Source organism: Cucurbita moschata, unplaced genomic scaffold (genome assembly GCF_002738365.1).
Source record: "Cucurbita moschata cultivar Rifu unplaced genomic scaffold, Cmos_1.0 Cmo_Scf00019, whole genome shotgun sequence".
NCBI classification, from domain to species: domain Eukaryota; kingdom Viridiplantae; phylum Streptophyta; class Magnoliopsida; order Cucurbitales; family Cucurbitaceae; genus Cucurbita; species Cucurbita moschata.
Genome location: NW_019268535.1, coordinates 3,183,031 through 3,201,139, shown reverse-complemented (window position 1 = coordinate 3,201,139; position 18,109 = coordinate 3,183,031). Strand labels below are relative to the sequence as shown.

General features: G+C 35.8%; 2 protein-coding genes across 2 annotated transcripts; both read left to right on the top strand.

Moving 5' to 3' along the window:
* Positions 1–1,397: 1,397 nt before the first annotated feature.
* On the top strand, positions 1,398–4,177 carry LOC111456752 (protein kinase PINOID-like). The gene is made up of 2 exons (XM_023098735.1): positions 1,398–2,450; positions 3,111–4,177. Exons 1-2 carry the CDS (start codon positions 1,858–1,860, stop codon positions 3,919–3,921), a joined length of 1,404 nt encoding a protein of 467 aa, XP_022954503.1. The 5' UTR covers positions 1,398–1,857; the 3' UTR covers positions 3,922–4,177.
* An 11,639-nt stretch (positions 4,178–15,816) lies between these two features.
* Positions 15,817–17,162, top strand: LOC111456791. Its single transcript, XM_023098783.1, has 2 exons — positions 15,817–16,084; positions 16,169–17,162. The coding sequence occupies exons 1-2, from the start codon at positions 15,982–15,984 to the stop codon at positions 17,032–17,034; spliced, it is 969 nt and encodes a 322-aa protein (XP_022954551.1). The 5' UTR covers positions 15,817–15,981; the 3' UTR covers positions 17,035–17,162.
* Positions 17,163–18,109: the final 947 nt, after the last annotated feature.

Here is an 18,109-nt window from a genome sequence, read left to right as displayed (position 1 = left end):
TTTGTTTTCAATTTTTTTTCAGGGGTGTACATTCATCCCCAGACCAACCCAACCTGAACTATAAGAGTTGGGTCGGAATCATTTTTCGAAATTCGAATTAACTGGATTCTATTTCGAGTTCATGGGATAAAACTCTTGGGTTGACTTTCAACCCGATAGTATTCCTTAATTATAAATCTATGATTATTCCCTAAATTAACTGATCCCGGACTTTCATCAACAATAACAAGTACCAAGTCTTTTGACTATCTTTTTATTTATTGAAAAAAAGAAATTGTAAACAAGAATTCAGAAACAAATGGCATAATAAATAGAGGTCACGTCTCATTTAATTCAATTAAACCACGACAAAAATTTGAGTGCCATTCTACTATTTAATATATATTCTTTTTCCAACATAAATAAAATATCAATTATCTATACATATAAATTATAATTCAATTTTATTATTATTAATTATAAATTAAATTTTTACAATTTTATTCATCATAAAATTTAAATTTAATATACTTTATTTATTCTTTTTGAGGACTGAACGGTAATTTTCCCCTCTCGTTTACGATTAGAGATGTCTATTGGGCACGGATGGAGAAATCTTTCTCATTCCCGTCCCTATCTCTTATTTAATTTCCGTATGTACGAAAATTTTCATTTATTTTTGTGGGGGTCAGAATGGTGATTTCCCACTCTCTCGATTATGATTAGAGAGGTTTATTGGGCAGGGACGGGAAAGTCTTTCTCATTTCCGCCTCCACCCTCTATTTAATTCTTGTCTGTACAAAAATTTAAATTTATTTTTACGGGGATCATGGCGGTGATTCTCCACCCACTCTCACATTCTCAGAAATTATCTACTTCCATTAAGACGAGACTCCACGAATTATAATTAAGTATATAAGTTCGATTAAGGTTAGAGATGTCCATTGGGCAGGATAGGGACGGCGGGACGGGAAAGTCTTCCTCATTCCCGTCCCCGCCTCCTATCTAATTTCCGTCTGAACGAAATTTCTCGTTTATTTTTGTGGAGATCGGGATGGTGATTCCCCACTCTCTTGATTATGAGTAGAGATGTCTATTCGGTAGAGACGAGGAAGTCTTTCTCATTCTCGTCCCCGCCTCCTATTTAATTCCCGTCTATACAAAATTTCGGATGTGATTCAACACACTATTTGATCAGAAATTATCTACTTGGTTCGAGACGGGTCTCGATAGATTATATGAACATGTTGGTAAAGTAAACTATGGTTAAAAGGGGGATTTGAAGTTTTAACCATGGTTAGGAATCAAAGCGTCCGTACACCTAAGCATAAATACCCATACAGCTACTTCTCGCGCTTCCATCGCTCATTTTAGTTTAATTTTCTCTCTCTAAAATAGGTTCTGTGTGAATCAGAGAGAGAAAGAAGAAAGCGGCAGAGACAACTTCCCTTCTTCTTCTTCTTCTTCTTCTTCTTCTTCTTCTTCTTCTTCTTCTTCTTCCGTATTCTCTTTCTTCTGCAACAAGAACAGACCTCTTTCTTCTGCTACACAAACCCTAATTTTCAGCTCCGATCGAAATTAAAGCCTGCAATCTCTGATTCCGCTTCACGACAAAAGATACTCTCAACTGTTCTTCCTCATCCTCACCCTCCCATTCCTCTGCTACCAAACCAAACCAAACCAAACTAATCCTGTTCTCTTCTTCCTTCTGGTATCTGATTCGAATGCCATAGAACAACCTCGATTCATTGTTTCTGTTTTGATTCTGTAATTTTTGCGGCCGATTTTTTTAAGCGCACAGTGTTTTTTTAGATTCCGTTCATTCTTGCCGCCTGGTTTCAACGTCCTGTGATTTTTTGGGGATTTTTTTAATATAAGATGTTAGAAGAGATCGCTCGAGGATCAGACGCGGAGTTAGGTTACGAAGCAGCTGTTAATTCGAATTCGAGTCAGAACTCTATGAGTAGTGAGAGTTGTAGTAGCTTCAGTCGTCTCTCGTTTGATGCTGCGGTTGATTTTCCTACCTCCCGATTCTCGCCGGGGAGTCTCGATTTGAAGCCTCATCGATCGTCTGATTTCGCTTACTCCGCCATTCGTCGACGGAAATCCAAGCTTACTTTCCGTGATTTTCGGCTTCTCCGTCGCATCGGCGCTGGCGACATTGGTACCGTTTATCTATGCCAGTTGCGGAAATTGACCGACGGTGGCTATGATGATGAAGACGACGATTCGTGTTTGTACGCGATGAAAGTGGTGGATAAAGAAGCGTTGGAATTGAAGAAGAAGGTGCAGAGGGCGGAAATGGAGAGAAAAATATTGAAGATGCTGGATCATCCGTTTTTGCCTACTCTTTACGCTGAGTTTGAGGCGTCTCATTTCTCTTGCATCGTCATGGAGTTCTGTTCCGGCGGTGATTTGCACTCTCTCCGCCATAAACAGCCGCGTAAACGCTTCTCTCTCAGCTCCGCAAGGTAATTCATGTCCATAAAAACAAAATCGTATATGCTATAATTCATCACTGCAAATACTGAGATACCATGTAGATTCTTGGAAAGCTGTAACTCTTCTGGAACGATTGAAAACAATCATCCTCTCTGTATGAAATTGAAAAGATAATATGCAACATGTACATAATTAATTTTGCAGTTTTCAGTATATTTTTTGTTTGCTTGTGATGTGAAACCTGAGATGTTACAATCTTGTCTGCTTTAGCTTTCTGTGATGTCTCCTTCAATGGAAATTATTATTTCTTTATTCCTTTTTTTTATTTATAAAATCACTCTGCTCTGCAGACGAAATTGCTCGGATATCTTCTGACTTTGCCGCATTCTTTTGCTAATATTTAAAACAAGTTCCATTTTCATTGAATTATCCTCTGGTTTTCTCTTCTTGATCAGGATTATTTTACTTCTGTTCTTGTTCAAGCAATTACTGCAACATGAACTGTGCATATATATATATATATGCATCTATATATTAGTTTTGTATTATGGTGTTGCTTGCTTTATGTACAAGCAAAATCTCTGTACTGCAATACAATATAATAGAACAAAATACCCAAAAACTGAGAAACCTGAACTTTTTATCCTGTAATTTGGTGATTTATCTGTAATGTTATGCTTAATTTTCAGGTTTTATGCTGCTGAAGTTCTCGTTGCTTTAGAGTACCTTCACATGCTTGGAATCATCTACAGAGACCTTAAGCCGGAGAATGTCCTTGTCCGATCGGACGGTCACATCATGCTGTCGGATTTCGATCTATCTCTCTGCTCGGATGCCACTCCGGCTGTTGAATCGCCGGATTCCTCCCCAAATTCGGCATTCCCCGATGCGATGGCGTACCCCAAATCCAACAGAACACCCACCGCCTCCGCCGCTACTACCAGCCCTTTTTCCTGCTTCTACAACCGGCTTTTCCGGTCACGCAAGGTCCAAACCCTGACTCCCAACTGGCTCTTCGTTGCCGAACCCGTCTCTGCTCGGTCCTGCTCCTTTGTCGGTACTCACGAGTATGTCTCGCCGGAAGTAGCCGCCGGCGGGTCACACGGCAACGCTGTTGACTGGTGGGCTTTTGGCGTATTTCTCTATGAGTTGATCTTCGGCCGGACGCCGTTTGCAGCTTCATCCAATGAGACAACGCTAAGAAACATCATAAAGAAGCCGTTGACGTTTCCGACCGCCGAGACCTCCGGCGTGCTTGAGCACCACGCGCGGGATCTAATATCCGGTTTGCTCAACAAGGACCCGACCCGGAGATTGGGTTCAAAACGCGGGTCTGCCGACATTAAGAAGCATCCATTCTTCAAAGGCCTTAACTTCGCCCTCATTCGGTCGCTCACGCCACCCGAGGTCCCCGGCGTACGACGGCGGAAGCCGGTTCCGGCGCCGGTGGCCAAATCCATGGACAAGGCAGCTGATTCGGGCGGGTTTGATTACTTCTGAATTAATCCACGGCGGGATCCAACGCCTCGTGGCGCAACCTAACTTCCGTATTTTGTCACCGGCAGATTACGATCAAAACGTGTATATATTCGATCTGCTCCTATTTTCCACCTCTTCTAATCGACTTTGAGATTTTATTTTATTTTATTTTATTTTAAATTTTAATAAATGAAAGCAAATACAATGCAGTTGCAAAAGTATTGTATAAGATAGGCTGCTTAATCTAAATCGTTTAAATCAACCAAATTTAAGGTAACATATTTGTTTAAAATTAGTAAAAAAAAAAGAAATGGATTTATTGATTATTTATATAATTTTATATGGTTGTAACTAAGTTGGTGCATTATTCACTTGGGAGGAGTTAATGACGCTTAACTTGAAAATTGTGGAGATAGTAAAGGTACAATTTTTATGTGCTTTTCAGTGAATTTGAACACTTGTATTTCTCTCGATTCTTGACGAAACTTAATGATTGGTGAAGTGAGTAGGAGCTTGTGAGGTCTGAAACGAGAGAAACGAACGAGGGAAGAAAACACGTACGAAACAAACTAGTTTCCTGGAAGTCGAGGATGACTGGTTGATCCAATCAAATTGATTTTCAATTTTCATGCGATTTACCTTGTTTTTATATGATATTATATTTATCTAATTTCAAATTACTCATATTTTCACTTAATTTAGGACTCGTTACGGTAGTTTGAAGAAATATGGAGCTCATTAAAGACTCATATTGATGAACAGTCGAACCACGCAAGTAACACGTCAAAACTTCATAATAAGAAATGCTTGAAGTGTGTTGAGGAGTTTGTTATAAGAGATTACAGGAAAGTTTAATATCAAATTTGAACTAATTGATCGATGACAATAGTATGCTCGTTTTTTTAAGATTATCTTGAAACGAGTCCAAAATTCAATCAAACTGAAATCATGATTAGGAATCCCCAATTAGATTACCATACTATGTCCCTATCAATAATATATTGATGCATGATATGTTTTTGTTGTGTCCTTATCGATAATACATCGATGCATGATATGTTTTTGTTGCTATTACGGGGATGATTAACTTGAGAGCGAGAGTTTTTTTTTAACTTGAGAGCGAGAGTTTTTTTGTACGGTTTTTCTCAATGTAGGATCTTTTTGAGGATCTCGGCAAAATTTTGGATTTTTTAAGGACCCAAACCCGAGTATAAAGCATTGCTTATACCAAGTAAATAAACCTCAGAACTTCGGATTTAACTTTGTTTGTAGTATATATGAAAAACATATTATAGAAATTTGAGCTTGAAATGAGTTGAATTGATTTATGAAAAAATATGTTGATTTAATGATGCACATTTTCCAAGATCGGTTTACACATGATTAGATCGTTATGCTATATCTCTGTTCAAGATTTGTTCACACATATGATTTTTATACGGTTATACGAGGACGATTAAGGGTTCATCAACTAGCCTTTAATCGTAAATCTGACTTAATTTTCGAGAATCTGAATAACTAGAGGACTGACATATGATTTATGATTGTATTATGTAAGAATTATTTGGGAATTTGCCCGTTTCTTAGTGAACATGTCACAAATTAATAATTGGGTCTGTAGTAGAATCTTGAGAGTTGATTGAATTTTGTTCATGCACGAGATGTTTATGTGATTATATGGTCATGATTACTAATTCGCCAACTAGACCCTAATTGTAAACCTAGCTTGATTGTCAGGGATTAAGATAACTATAAATTTATGATTGTATTTTATGGGGATTATCTGGGCGTTTGCCAGTTAATTTCCCTGTTGTGAGACAGTAAGTTGGTTGAACTTCAGAATGCATGAACCGTATGAGAACTTAAAACTGAGGTTGCAGTTCGAGGACCTACGATACAGGTTTAGAACTGCGATGATTATGATGAAAGAGACAAGTGGAACGATAATTCAGGAGACCTAATGAACCCAAGAGAAATTTCGAGGGTAGGAGGTCCAAATTGGACCAGGAACTAAGAATTTAAACTAGCTTCTGCTAAATTACCCTAAGTTGAGCTTACGTGGGACAAATTAACCTAGACTATAGCCGAGAAAAAAACATACCCTTAGTAAGGAACTCCTAAGAAAGAAAAAGACACTATCTACGTGTTATTATTTATGTTATGATATCTGAATAAAATATATAAAGCATTTACTTCCTTTTATGTTCGATTATGACCATACTTATGCATTGTGAAACACATGATATACTGTTATATGATAAGCATGAGTGAAATACCATGAATATGTATACACGTCATGGTAAGTATGTAAGTATGTAAGTATTATGCACGTTATCTCATTGAACTCTGATTTTTAATGCGGGACCTCATGCATGTTGTATGTCATATGATCATAGATTACTTCTTTAGCATGTTATGTACAGATACGTACACTACGATATTATTCATGTTTCTTTCTTTTCTATTGGTTTTTAGCAGCGTGAACGTGCACTAGCCTATACCCAAACCTATAGAGTGAATTAATGAGCCCACCTAGTGGGCCTACACAGGACATAAGCATGATACGTACTTAGAAAACTGCATTTTTCGACCAATCTTGTGTTCAACATTTCTATGCACAGTTGACGGTGTCTACTAAGCAAGTCATAGAATAAAGCTATAGATAGTTTATTCTACATGCTACTCATGTTTTTCATTGTTACAATAACATAATAATGTGTTTTGTTTCAGCTCGGGGTGGTTAAATCTAATTTTAGCCTCGATTTTCTATACTTGCAAGTTTACGAGTAGCATGAACATGCATGCAGTAACGGTTTTATCTCACAAATTAATCATGACATGCATGCAGTAACGATTTTATCTTGAAAGAAAAAAAAAATAGTATCGTTACCTTTAGTGATAAAAAGTTTTTATTTAAAATATTCTGACGAAATTTTCCGCTAAAATTGAAATAAGTCAAAAAGAAAAAGAAATTAGATTGGTCGATGATAAAGTTTACATTATGTCCTTTCAATTATCATAAAACATAATTAATTATGCAAATAATTTAAAGTTACCCAAAAAAACAAAATACTTTTTCCCTTAATTTCACTACAAATCCCCAAGATTATGTTCTTCCTTTTTCATTTTTTAATGTTTGTGGTTTTAAATCAACCTTTCACAATCAATTTGACTTAACTTCCTTTCTTAATCTAATAAATTAGTTTTTTAAACCATCATTATTTTGATCCGGTGGAAAATTCAACCATCGAACTCGAGATGGTAATTAGTGTTTTTGTCGTTGAACTATGTTCCAATTTATAATATATTATTTGTAAAGATCCTCTTTTCGACAGATCGTATCGTAGCCGTACGCATTTTTTGCATTTCTGTTCTCTTTCATTTTTTTTTGAAAGGGCCCGGTATTACATTATTGTCATATGTTAGGAGTGTACACGGGTTGAGTTGGGCTGGAAAAATCTTGTGGACCAACCCGAAATTTTGAGTTAGTTGGGTTGGTGACCCTAATAACCTGAATAGAGTTCACAACTCAATTTAATCTAATCCATGTCAGAATTTAGTGCGTAGTTTGAATTAGTTAATATTTGGAGAATATATTAGTTATGAAATATATCTTACATATCCATTAATAGTTTTTCTGATCAACAGTATATTTTATTTTATTCTCGAGACTTAGTTAGTAACTTGTATCCTATTTAAACGCTTTATTGAACCTTCGATCTCAATTTTATTTCTCATTTTAACGCTGTATTGTTTGTTTGAGTAATATTATTTTCAGATCTATTCACACTTTTGAGTGGTAAATAATATGTCAATCCAACCCGTGTAAGGTTGTTTGATGGTTCTGATTTTAAAAAATATATATATTTTAGAAATTTTTACTTTTATTTTAATAACTAAACTTTCATAAAACTAAAATATGAAATATTTTAGAACCCTATTTTCGAGTTGATCAGTTTGACTAGACCAAAAATGTCAACTTACGAACGGATCTAAATTTTCGATGTTACAAAAATTCAATCCAATCCAAACCGAGTAAAAAATGTAACAAATACCAATATTTATGATTTGAGTTAAGTAGTTGGAATTAGTCAAGTTATCGAGTCATATGAACACTTCTGCCATATATTAAACTTTTGATTTAGATTATTTTTCCGAAAAAAACGACAAATTACAAAGATAGCCTCACAAATAGCAATACCTAGACATAGAAGATATTGATCGTGTGAGATAATAGAATCATGTGGGTAATAAGTGGGACAAAACCAAAGCATCAACGGCTAAGATTCTTCCATCAATCCCTTTAAAATAAAAATAAAAATTAAATAATTACAACAATTATATAGCAAACATACCATGTAATTATAATTTTTTTAAAAATAAAAAATAATAATTTTGCATACGTCGAGGTTCTAAAACTTACCCACACTCAACGAAGGGTTTTGAGAGCCACGCGCCGGGTGGAAAGGGGTAGGGTTTAGCGCGTGGACAACACGACGTGTATTTTATGAGAAGAATCAAAACGGTGGCGTTTTGACAACACATGGAGTGTCCTTGTGATCACCTGCCAACCAGGCAGCACAAACAGGCCTCTTTAAAGCACTGTCCCTAAAACACTTACCAAACAAGACAAAACCTTACCTGTCCCAACCCACCAATGGACTGTTGCCACGTCGACTCTATTTTATCATAATCTTTTTAATTAATCATTTAATCCCTTGATAAATCCCATTTTCTAACTACTTAACGAACCATATCACATGTCGGAACCGAACATAAATTAGTAGTTGAAATTCGTGTTATTAGTTCGAAGCGATAGTTTTTAACTAAAAAATTCAAAGATTATATTTGTATTGATTTTGAAGTTCAGATCATTATTATCAATATATATATATATATATATATATATATATATATATATATATATATATATTTTTGTCTTATCGAATAAATATTGAATCGTTGTGTTCGTCGGGTTTTACCTGAAAAGGGAGGCTAAAACTCGACTAGAGTGATGAGCTTAAACACCAAGTGTCTCAGGGAGTGAAGGAGTTTCGACGAGGTATTAGAGAGATTTGCTTGTGTGCTCTTGTAACGAAAATATCTCAGTGAGATCTTGAGCATTATCTGGGAAAGTCGAGATAGCTTTAACTCTGTTCGATGATTTTTGATCCAATCCAAATACATCTCCAAATTTGAAAGGATAAGGAACTAGCGAGAATTGGAAATTAAGTCAACAAGAGGAAGTCAACGAAACCAATAGTGAGATCTTATATCGGTCGGAGAGGAAAACAAATCATTTTTTATAAAACGTGGAAACATCTCCCTAATAGATGTTTTTTAAAACTGTTAGGCTGATGACGATACATAACGGGCTAAAGCGGACACGGTCAAAGAATATATATATAAATAAATAAAGTGAATAGGTAAACAAAGGGAGAAAAATGATTTAAAAATTGAATAATAAAGAGAAAAAAGAAAAGGGAAGATTCTCTCAAGACATTAGAGTTGACTTTGGTGTTCAACGTAACATGAACAACTCTAACTTTAGTCAGCTCATCATTTTATTTTATTTTAATATATATATAAATAAATTAAAATTCTCATATCAACGTTATATTTTATATAACATAGCAATAATTTCATTTCTTTTAAAATAAAAGATTAGATTACTATCTCGATGGTCGGAAGAGCTACTCTTTTGTTGACGGTAGATATGAAATACTAAATTTATAGACGATCGAGATGACAAGAACAACGAACCTCCACAACAGTATGATATTATCTATTTTGAACATAAAATCTCATAACTTTATTCTTCGTTTTCCCAAAATGACGTGTAACAATAGAAATAATGTCTCTTATTTATATACTCATAGTTGAACCCTTTATTATTCAATATAAAATTACAACTGTAACGTTCCAGGCCCACCGCTAATAGATATTGTTTTCTTTAGGATGTTCTCTGAAAGGGGTAGATACGAGGCGGTGTGCCAGTAAAGATGCTGACCCCAAAGGGGGGGTGATTGGAGAAATGAATGAGTGCCAGCGAGAACACTGGCCCCGAAGGGAGGTGGATTGTGAGAGTCTCACATTGGTTGGGGAGGAGAACGAAACATCTTTATAAAAGTGTAGAAACTTTTCCTTAGTAAACGTGTTTTAAAGCCTTGAAGGGAAGTCCGAGAGAGAAAGTAAAAAAATAACAATATCTGTTAAAGGTAAACTTGAGCCGTTACACCATTTGTCTTCGACACGAGAAGTAGATACAAATTATTTATTTTGTTTGTTGGGTTTGTAAATTTGTGAATTATTATTATTTGTTGAAAAAAATGAGAGATCAAAATAAATTAACCTTTAATCCTAAGATTAGAGAGAGTTAATTAAGAAAAACAATGAGACAAAAGACGCAATAATTACAACGTGGTAAAACTGAAAGTCAACCAGACAGCATCATGCTTTTTACCTCAACAAATACCTACTCAGTAGAACTGTAAAAAGTAAAAAGAAATATATATATATATATATATACACATATATATTTATTTATTTATTATTTTGATACAGTTAATTTTCAACGACAAAACACAGATTGGCGTCAGAATTTTAGCCGTTGAGTCGGGTCGCTCCACTCCCAATGAGTCGGTTTCTTCTTCAATGCAAAAACGGCGTCGCAGGCCTATACCATACTCCCCCTCCCTTTGACCCTAATTATTTCATTTTTCTTTTTTTTCTGTGTTATTTTTTTTTTAATTTTCTACCTTAGTTCCGGAGTAGAACAAAACACCATTTTATAAGAGTGTGAAAATCTTAAACCTTCCCCAGCAGACATTTTTAAAGCCTTGAGGGGAAATCCTAAAGGACAATATTCGATTGTGGATCTTGGCCGTTACAAATGGTATCAGAGCCAGACACCAGACGGTTTGCTAGCCTTCTCGCTATTCCTCGAAGGGGGGTAGACACGAGGCGGTATGCCAGTAACGACGTTGGGCCCAAAGGGGAGTGGATTAGGTGGGGGTCCTGCATTGTTCGAGAAATGAACGAGTGTCAGCGAGGACACTAGGCAGCGAAGGGGGTGGATTGTGATGTTGTTCCCCGAAGGGGGTAGACATGAGGCGGTGTGCCATTAAGGACACTGGGCTCAAAGTGGGGTGGATTTGGTGGGGGTCCCGCATGGATTGGAGAAATGAACGAGTGTCAGCGAAGACGCTGGGTGGCGAAAGGGGTGGATAGTGATGTCCCACATTGGTTGGAGAGGAGAACAAAACACCATTTGTAAGGGTGTGGAAACCTTAAACCTTCTCCTATGTGATGTCCCACATTGGTTGGAGAGGAAAGAAAAATATCCTTTATGAAGGTGTGGAAACCTTCAACGTTCCGACATCTTAAAGCCGTGGCTTAAAAGGGAAAACTCAAATCAGACAATATAAGCTACCCGTGAATCTTTGATTTAAGTTGAGTTAATTATTAATTATTGAAAAATTGAATCGAGTTGTTCGAGTTACTGACAAAATCAACTTGAAATTATGAATTAGTTCAAGATTTTTATTTATTTATTTATAAAAAATAGAGAAATGGATGGGGGTGGGTCACGTGAGGTAGGCATGCACCGTAACTTGTGCCTAGAGAGAGTATTACGCGGCCTATTACTATGGATTTCTGCTTAAATAAATAAACAAAAACAATAATTAATTTGAAAATAATCCTGCTAGAGTGACACGTAGGGGATGTACAGTTAGGAAAAGAGGGGTGGCCTAAGAAATTACTGTTACTGTTTACCACGTGCTTGTTTGTGATTGGTCAGTTACGGAGCTACCATCACGTACCCGTCATCCTAGACGCTTTCTGGAAGGCCTCTATTTTCGCACTGACACCCTTCTTTTTATGACTCAAATTACGTTTACCAATTTTATACCAACTTTGTCAACGCCAATACCCATATTTTTTTTTTATTTATATCGATAAAATATTACAAAAATTAGTTTTTTTTTTAATTATTTATGATATATATGGTAAACTATAATTTAGTATTAAATATCCTTAACAATAATGATACGAATTAACGTGACGTGTTAGAAAGTCAAATCTATTTAGTTTTTTTTTAGTTTCCTATTTTCTATTAAAAAAAAAAAAAAAAACAAAAATCACTCTATGATATTTGTTTTTTTTGTTTTATTTTTAAATGAAAAAAAAAAACCGAACATGTTTTTGATAACTTATTTTTTATTTATTTATTTATTTTTTAAATTAGAGAGTCGAAGAGATGTTTAAGATAGTGAAAAATGTGTGATGACCTAAAAATAAAAATTTGAAGTAAAGATTTACCTCAGTATAAAGGATGATTCATTTGGATTTACCTGAGAATCCAACGGCATTGCATTGCCAGAATCCATGTCTACAGCTCCTTCATCCAATTATTACAGAGATGTACCTAATCCAAATGTGAAAATCTATGGTCTCACCAACTAGCTAATCAGAAGCGAGTCACTCCTCTAATGGATTCTTCCTTTTGCTCCTCAGTGTAAGAAGTATTAGCAACCGTTTTCAACTGTTGTTCCCCTCCCAAAGGCAGGTTCTTAGCTTTACTCACTCATTTACCATATCTAAAATAACATAGAATTATGAAATAAATTTTGGTTTGTTAATATTTAAATCTAAAATACACATAGACGGATCAATCTAACTTTTATCTCCCTATGAAATGTTTGTAATCGACTAGCGGTATGTCGATTCTTTTGAGTAATATCTGGAAATTCTGTTGGTTACAATCTATTTCCGGTCGAGTCCCCTTTCTCCTTAATCCACATAGATAAATTAGAGGATTGGAGCCAACAATTCATCACAGAAGAAAAGATTCATTGAGTATCTAAAGCTAATAGAAGATAAAATTCAGACCGGGGGTTGAGTTAGGTTTTTGAAAGCATGGTTCTTGCCTCCCTCCTTGGAGCTCGTTCATTCCTTGGGTGATCCCTTTCTCTCACATTCGAGTGTTTGCTCGACATTTAGGCTAGTGAGTGAGATTTTTGCTCATTGCAGTGACCCCATGGTTCTTCGCACTTAGAGTATCAAAACGTTTATGCCCCGACCCTTGATCAGATATAACTCACTTATGATCCACAATTCAAAACGAGTCTTGCTAGTTATTTTAGAGTGAAAATATTATGGTCGACTTCCTTAGCTCAGTTTAGCTTTAATTGACTTAGTTTGATCGTTTTAGACCCTTCCATAAGTATTTTTAATAGAGAAGTTTAGTATAAAGAATTTTATTTCTGTTATTTCCATTTTGTAATGAAGAACTATTGCACTTATTTTCATTAGGTGTTGTTCGTGTTTATATTAATAGTTTTAAAATTTCAATCATAAACTAGGTTCGGCACGATTGCTTGGAGTTCGTGCTAACTTGGATGACGTTATCGGTTTGAGATCATGCCACTGAACACAGGAAGAAGAATCATCGTCGCACGAGAATGCGAGAGAAGTGTAACGGCCATTCATGCGAGTAGATATTGTCCTCTTTAGGCTTTATTTTCGGGTTTTCCCTCAAAGTTTTTAAAATGCATAAACTAGGGAGAGTTTTCACACATTTGTAAAGAATGTTTCGTTCTCCGACCTAACCCATATAAGATTTTACACTAACTCTATTTTGATCACCCATTCAAGTGAGTATAGATGTGATTTGCAAATTTGAGTGGTCAACATAGTGACACCCGAGTAAATAAAGAGTATGTGAATGAACCGAGACCATATCTAAATGAGAGAGATCTTAAGGAAAGATAGCTAAGAAAAGTTTAAAAAAATTGATAGGAACTTCATAATTGAGCCATGAAGCACATGAGTGAGTTGATTTGTGGGAATAGTCTTTATCCTTATAAAGATTTGATTTTTTGTATATGATCGAGCATTTGTATTTACGATGTTTGGGTGAGCTAGAAAGCAATCCCTAAAACCATATTCTTTGTAACGAAAGAAAAAATACAGCAACTGTGCTTGCCAAAAATGAGAGATTTTCGACTAGCATCGTAATTTTCGTGGAAACAACTGTCCACAAACGCTACAAAAACCTCACTTCTTCCCCTCACAAATCATCAAAAAGTTCTCATGCTCCCATATGCAGCACCTACACAGTAGAAATATAGAAGGAGAAGACGTTATGCGCGTACTCGAGTGACTCAACTTGAACTGATCAAGAACCCGCGCACCTCCAGCCCTTGCACATGTGTGACGCGTGCCTTCTCACGTCTCACTCGGTGGTTGGGCTCTGGCGCAGCTCGGTGGCTCCAGCGGCGTAAACGGCTTGGATTGGTATACATGATACCAATTCCTACATTTTTAGCCCTCCCAAAGCTGATTTTGACCGTATCGAAAGAATTTAAGGTTACTAGAATTCTTGTTTTATTAATCTAAGCTAAATTAAGCTAGGAATTAGAATTACTGAAGGAATTAGACGAATGTTTCTAATAGGGTGAAGCGCCTCGTCATAAGTGGAAACAAATTTCGAGAGATGAAGGCAAACCAATTCGAAATTAAATAGAACTTCAATTAAATCCAACCAAGTAAGCGGCTCTACTATCGGTATTATTGGAAGAGTTGTTTTATGTATGATGACACGTGTCTAGTGGCCCCGCACGTGTCATATGTTTGATATGTTTATTATGTTTTATGATATCATATGTTTCAATGATACGATATGTTGTAATGATAAGATATGGTTTGTTATATGATATGTCTAGATATGCCCAGTAACATTAGAATACAAATGAATGTCATATTATGCCTTGATGAATTATAATATGTTATGAAATGTCATGATATATTGTTTATAATGAAAAATGTTGGAACCTCCCGCATAAATGTATGTTCACGTGCATCAGAATACTTCCTCTTATGATGAGTATGGATTCGTATGAAAAAGAAAATGATCATCATGAAGCTACGATGATCCCTATTCTTTTTGGGTGTTCAACAACAACATTAGAGACGCTAGCTCGACCAGTAGGAGGCCCATGAGTGTGCAAACCTCTTAGTGAGTCCATATTCACACGTGTGGGCCGTGTGTAGAGTAGTAAATACACATCCAATTACCCGAACTGAAAAGTCACCTAAGAGCATACAATTCTAAATGATAGGTCTCATTCATGTTGCATGTATTTGCCTTCTTTGACCTCAATAGTGGGGTCACTTACCGAGTATTTCTTAAAATACTCAAGCTTTGTGCTACTATTTCATTTCAGGTAAAGGCAAGACACCTATGTACATTTGGAGGCAACGTCTCATCAAAGACCTTGGAACATCAGGTAGTTACATTTTTATTTTATAGATCTTAAGTTAGTCTATGACATCATTTTAACTGTTTTCTTTGATTTTTATTATTTCCGTTAAGAAATTATGTTCATTACATTCTTCTCATTTATCACTATATTAAAACTTACCCACATTATTTATATCGAACAATTTTAGCTACTTAGACATTCAAAACTACGTTATTATTATTGACCGTCTTTTCATTAATCCTCACTTTGTGATTATTTACATTGTTTCGATATCTTATCTTACAATAATTTGAATTTTTATAGATAATCAAACATTTATATATTAAGATTCAGCGTTATATTCTTATTCGTATGTTACTATATTAAAACTTATGCTTCCATTCATATTTAACAATTTTAGCTATATTGTGAGCCAGTTATTCAAGCCATTTAAACAATTATCATTGACAAAAATAAACAATTAAGGATTAAAATCCCTTATTTAAAAATTAAAAAAAAGAAAAATCCAAATTGGTTAAATAAAAATAAGAACTTCTCAATACCAATGAAAAAGTCAATGGATGGCCAATAATTGCGCACAACACAGCCAAAAACGACCATTTTCAGACATGTTTGCACCAACAAAACGTACGAAAAAAAAACAGTTTTGCAAACAAAGAAGAGGGAAAGGAGAGATTGAACAAAAAACAGTCTCTCTTTTTCTTCAAGTAATTTTTTTTTTTTAATCTTTTTACCATAGTTTTTGCATTAGATTTCATCCTTGTTCTTCCCTTTCTTCTCTTTTTGATCTGTTTTTACAGCCATCTATCTCCTCATGGAATCCCTTGACGTGACCCGTGTTCGAGCGTTATCGTTCTCTGAATTAGCCAATGCATTAACCAGTCCACGACAAAATCACGTCGATCAAAACTTTGTCGGTATGTCGTGTTTTTCATGATCGAACATTTTGCAATTTACGCGTTTTGGTATGTGTTTTGATTGATGTTTTTTTGATTGTTTAGGAGTATCTACCAATGTGAGGCTTTTATTAAAACTAATCCATGAGTACAAAGATGCTTCGGTGAAAGGCAATAATGGAAGTAGAGATCAAAGGATATCTGAAATGATGCTTATAATTGATGATGTGAAAACCCAAATCCAAAAATCTCAATTTCTTGGTAAGAAAAGGGCAGCTGAGCTTAGACGGTGCAACACCGATCTTAGGCGAAATGTTCCGAGGGACAAACGGAGTAACGAACCGGTGATGGATGAGAAGGAGAGATTGAGGAGAGAGCTGAATGCAAGCATGGCTGCAAGGAAAAGCCTCGAAAGCATATGTTCGAGCATCGGAAAGGAGAAGGAGATTATCGCGAAGGAGCTAGCGAGGACGGTTCAACAATTGAACGGAATGGAAGAACATCTCAATGATCTCAAAGCACAAAATGAAATGTTGATGTGCAAAGTTCAAGCTTGTGTTGCAGAGCATAGAGTGAAGAAAAACAATGTACCTGATGCTCAAGCCAACATGGAAGCCCTCCAAAAGAGAAACAAAGTGTTGACCGAACAACTTCTCAAATCGCTCGATGCGTACCGATCGTTGAAACGTAAGATCAAAGAATATCAAGAGAAAAGAAGTGGGGAAAATGCAAGAATGGAAGAAATGGGACTTCGTGTTCGAGTTGGACTCGATAGGATTCATAGTTTTAAAGAAATGTTCACTCAAAGCGACGACAAAAAACAGATCGATATTGAGCATGAGATCTCCGCTTTGGAGCATATGTTCAAATGTTTCGATTTGGAGATATCGAAACATGTCAAGATGAAGAAGTACCCCATCGAATGCAAACACGAGCGCATCAATGCCGATAAGTCCCCGGTTCCGGCTTGAGCTTACAATAGAAAAATAGAAGTAATTGATTAGTGATGGTACAATGACAGCCTTGTTTCATTGTCATGTGTGCACATGTACTTGCTCGGTTGCTCTAGCTTTTAATGCATTGTTTGAACCTTAAACCATTTTTCTTCTACCAAAAACATCCAATTTTGGGTCGATTTGAATACGTAACGTCCTCGTTTTTTCCGTTTTCGCAACGATGAAAACTCGAAAGAAGGCATCACACATCAGTGTTCATAGTAGATTTAGATATCAATGAGATTGGTGGTGGAAGGATAAGTATCAAAAGTCTCCCATTTGGTTGTCACAATGACTGGCTTTACTACTTTCACTCTTGCATTTGTTACCTTCAACACATTTCTGCACTCTCTTTCTCTACAACCAAAGAACCAAAAGCAAATAATTTATACGTTCAATGTGACTAAAGATTGCTCGGTTGAATCGAAATAGTTTATTCGAGATCATTTTTCAATGACCCGGGTTGATTTAAGTTCTTTTATTTATATAATACGCGATAAAAATTCGAAGCCCTATCATTTTGATTGAGAATATATGACTTGATTAGTTAAATTTTTCATCAAGAACACGACAGCCTCTCGATACAGGGGGCTGTCATCTTAAGGATTAGCGTTTGATTCGGTCGGTTTTAGTTTGGTTTGATGGTCCGACCTGCAAAATTTTCTGAGTAGAGGCATCTCCTTCAGCAACAATGTTGTCAAGCTTGATGGCTTGCATCATCAACATCACAATCAGTGTGGTGATCTGAATTTCTGGAACCTGTAATCCATTTGAGAAAAAGTTATCATATATATGATAATTCAAAAATTGCAATAGAAAAAAAAAAAAAAAATAATAAATAAATAAATAAGAGGGTTTCTGGCCACATTCTCTATAGGGCTCTCTTATCTCTTCCTTCTCCGAGCTTGGGTAATGGAAGAAGGAATCGAGAAGAAAGTATTAGCAACAACAGGTTTTATTACGGGACAGCTCATGATGTTCACAGAATTCATAAAAATTATTCAACGAGATTTCGAAGGACTTCTAGCGGGGACCTTATGAAAATTTAGAC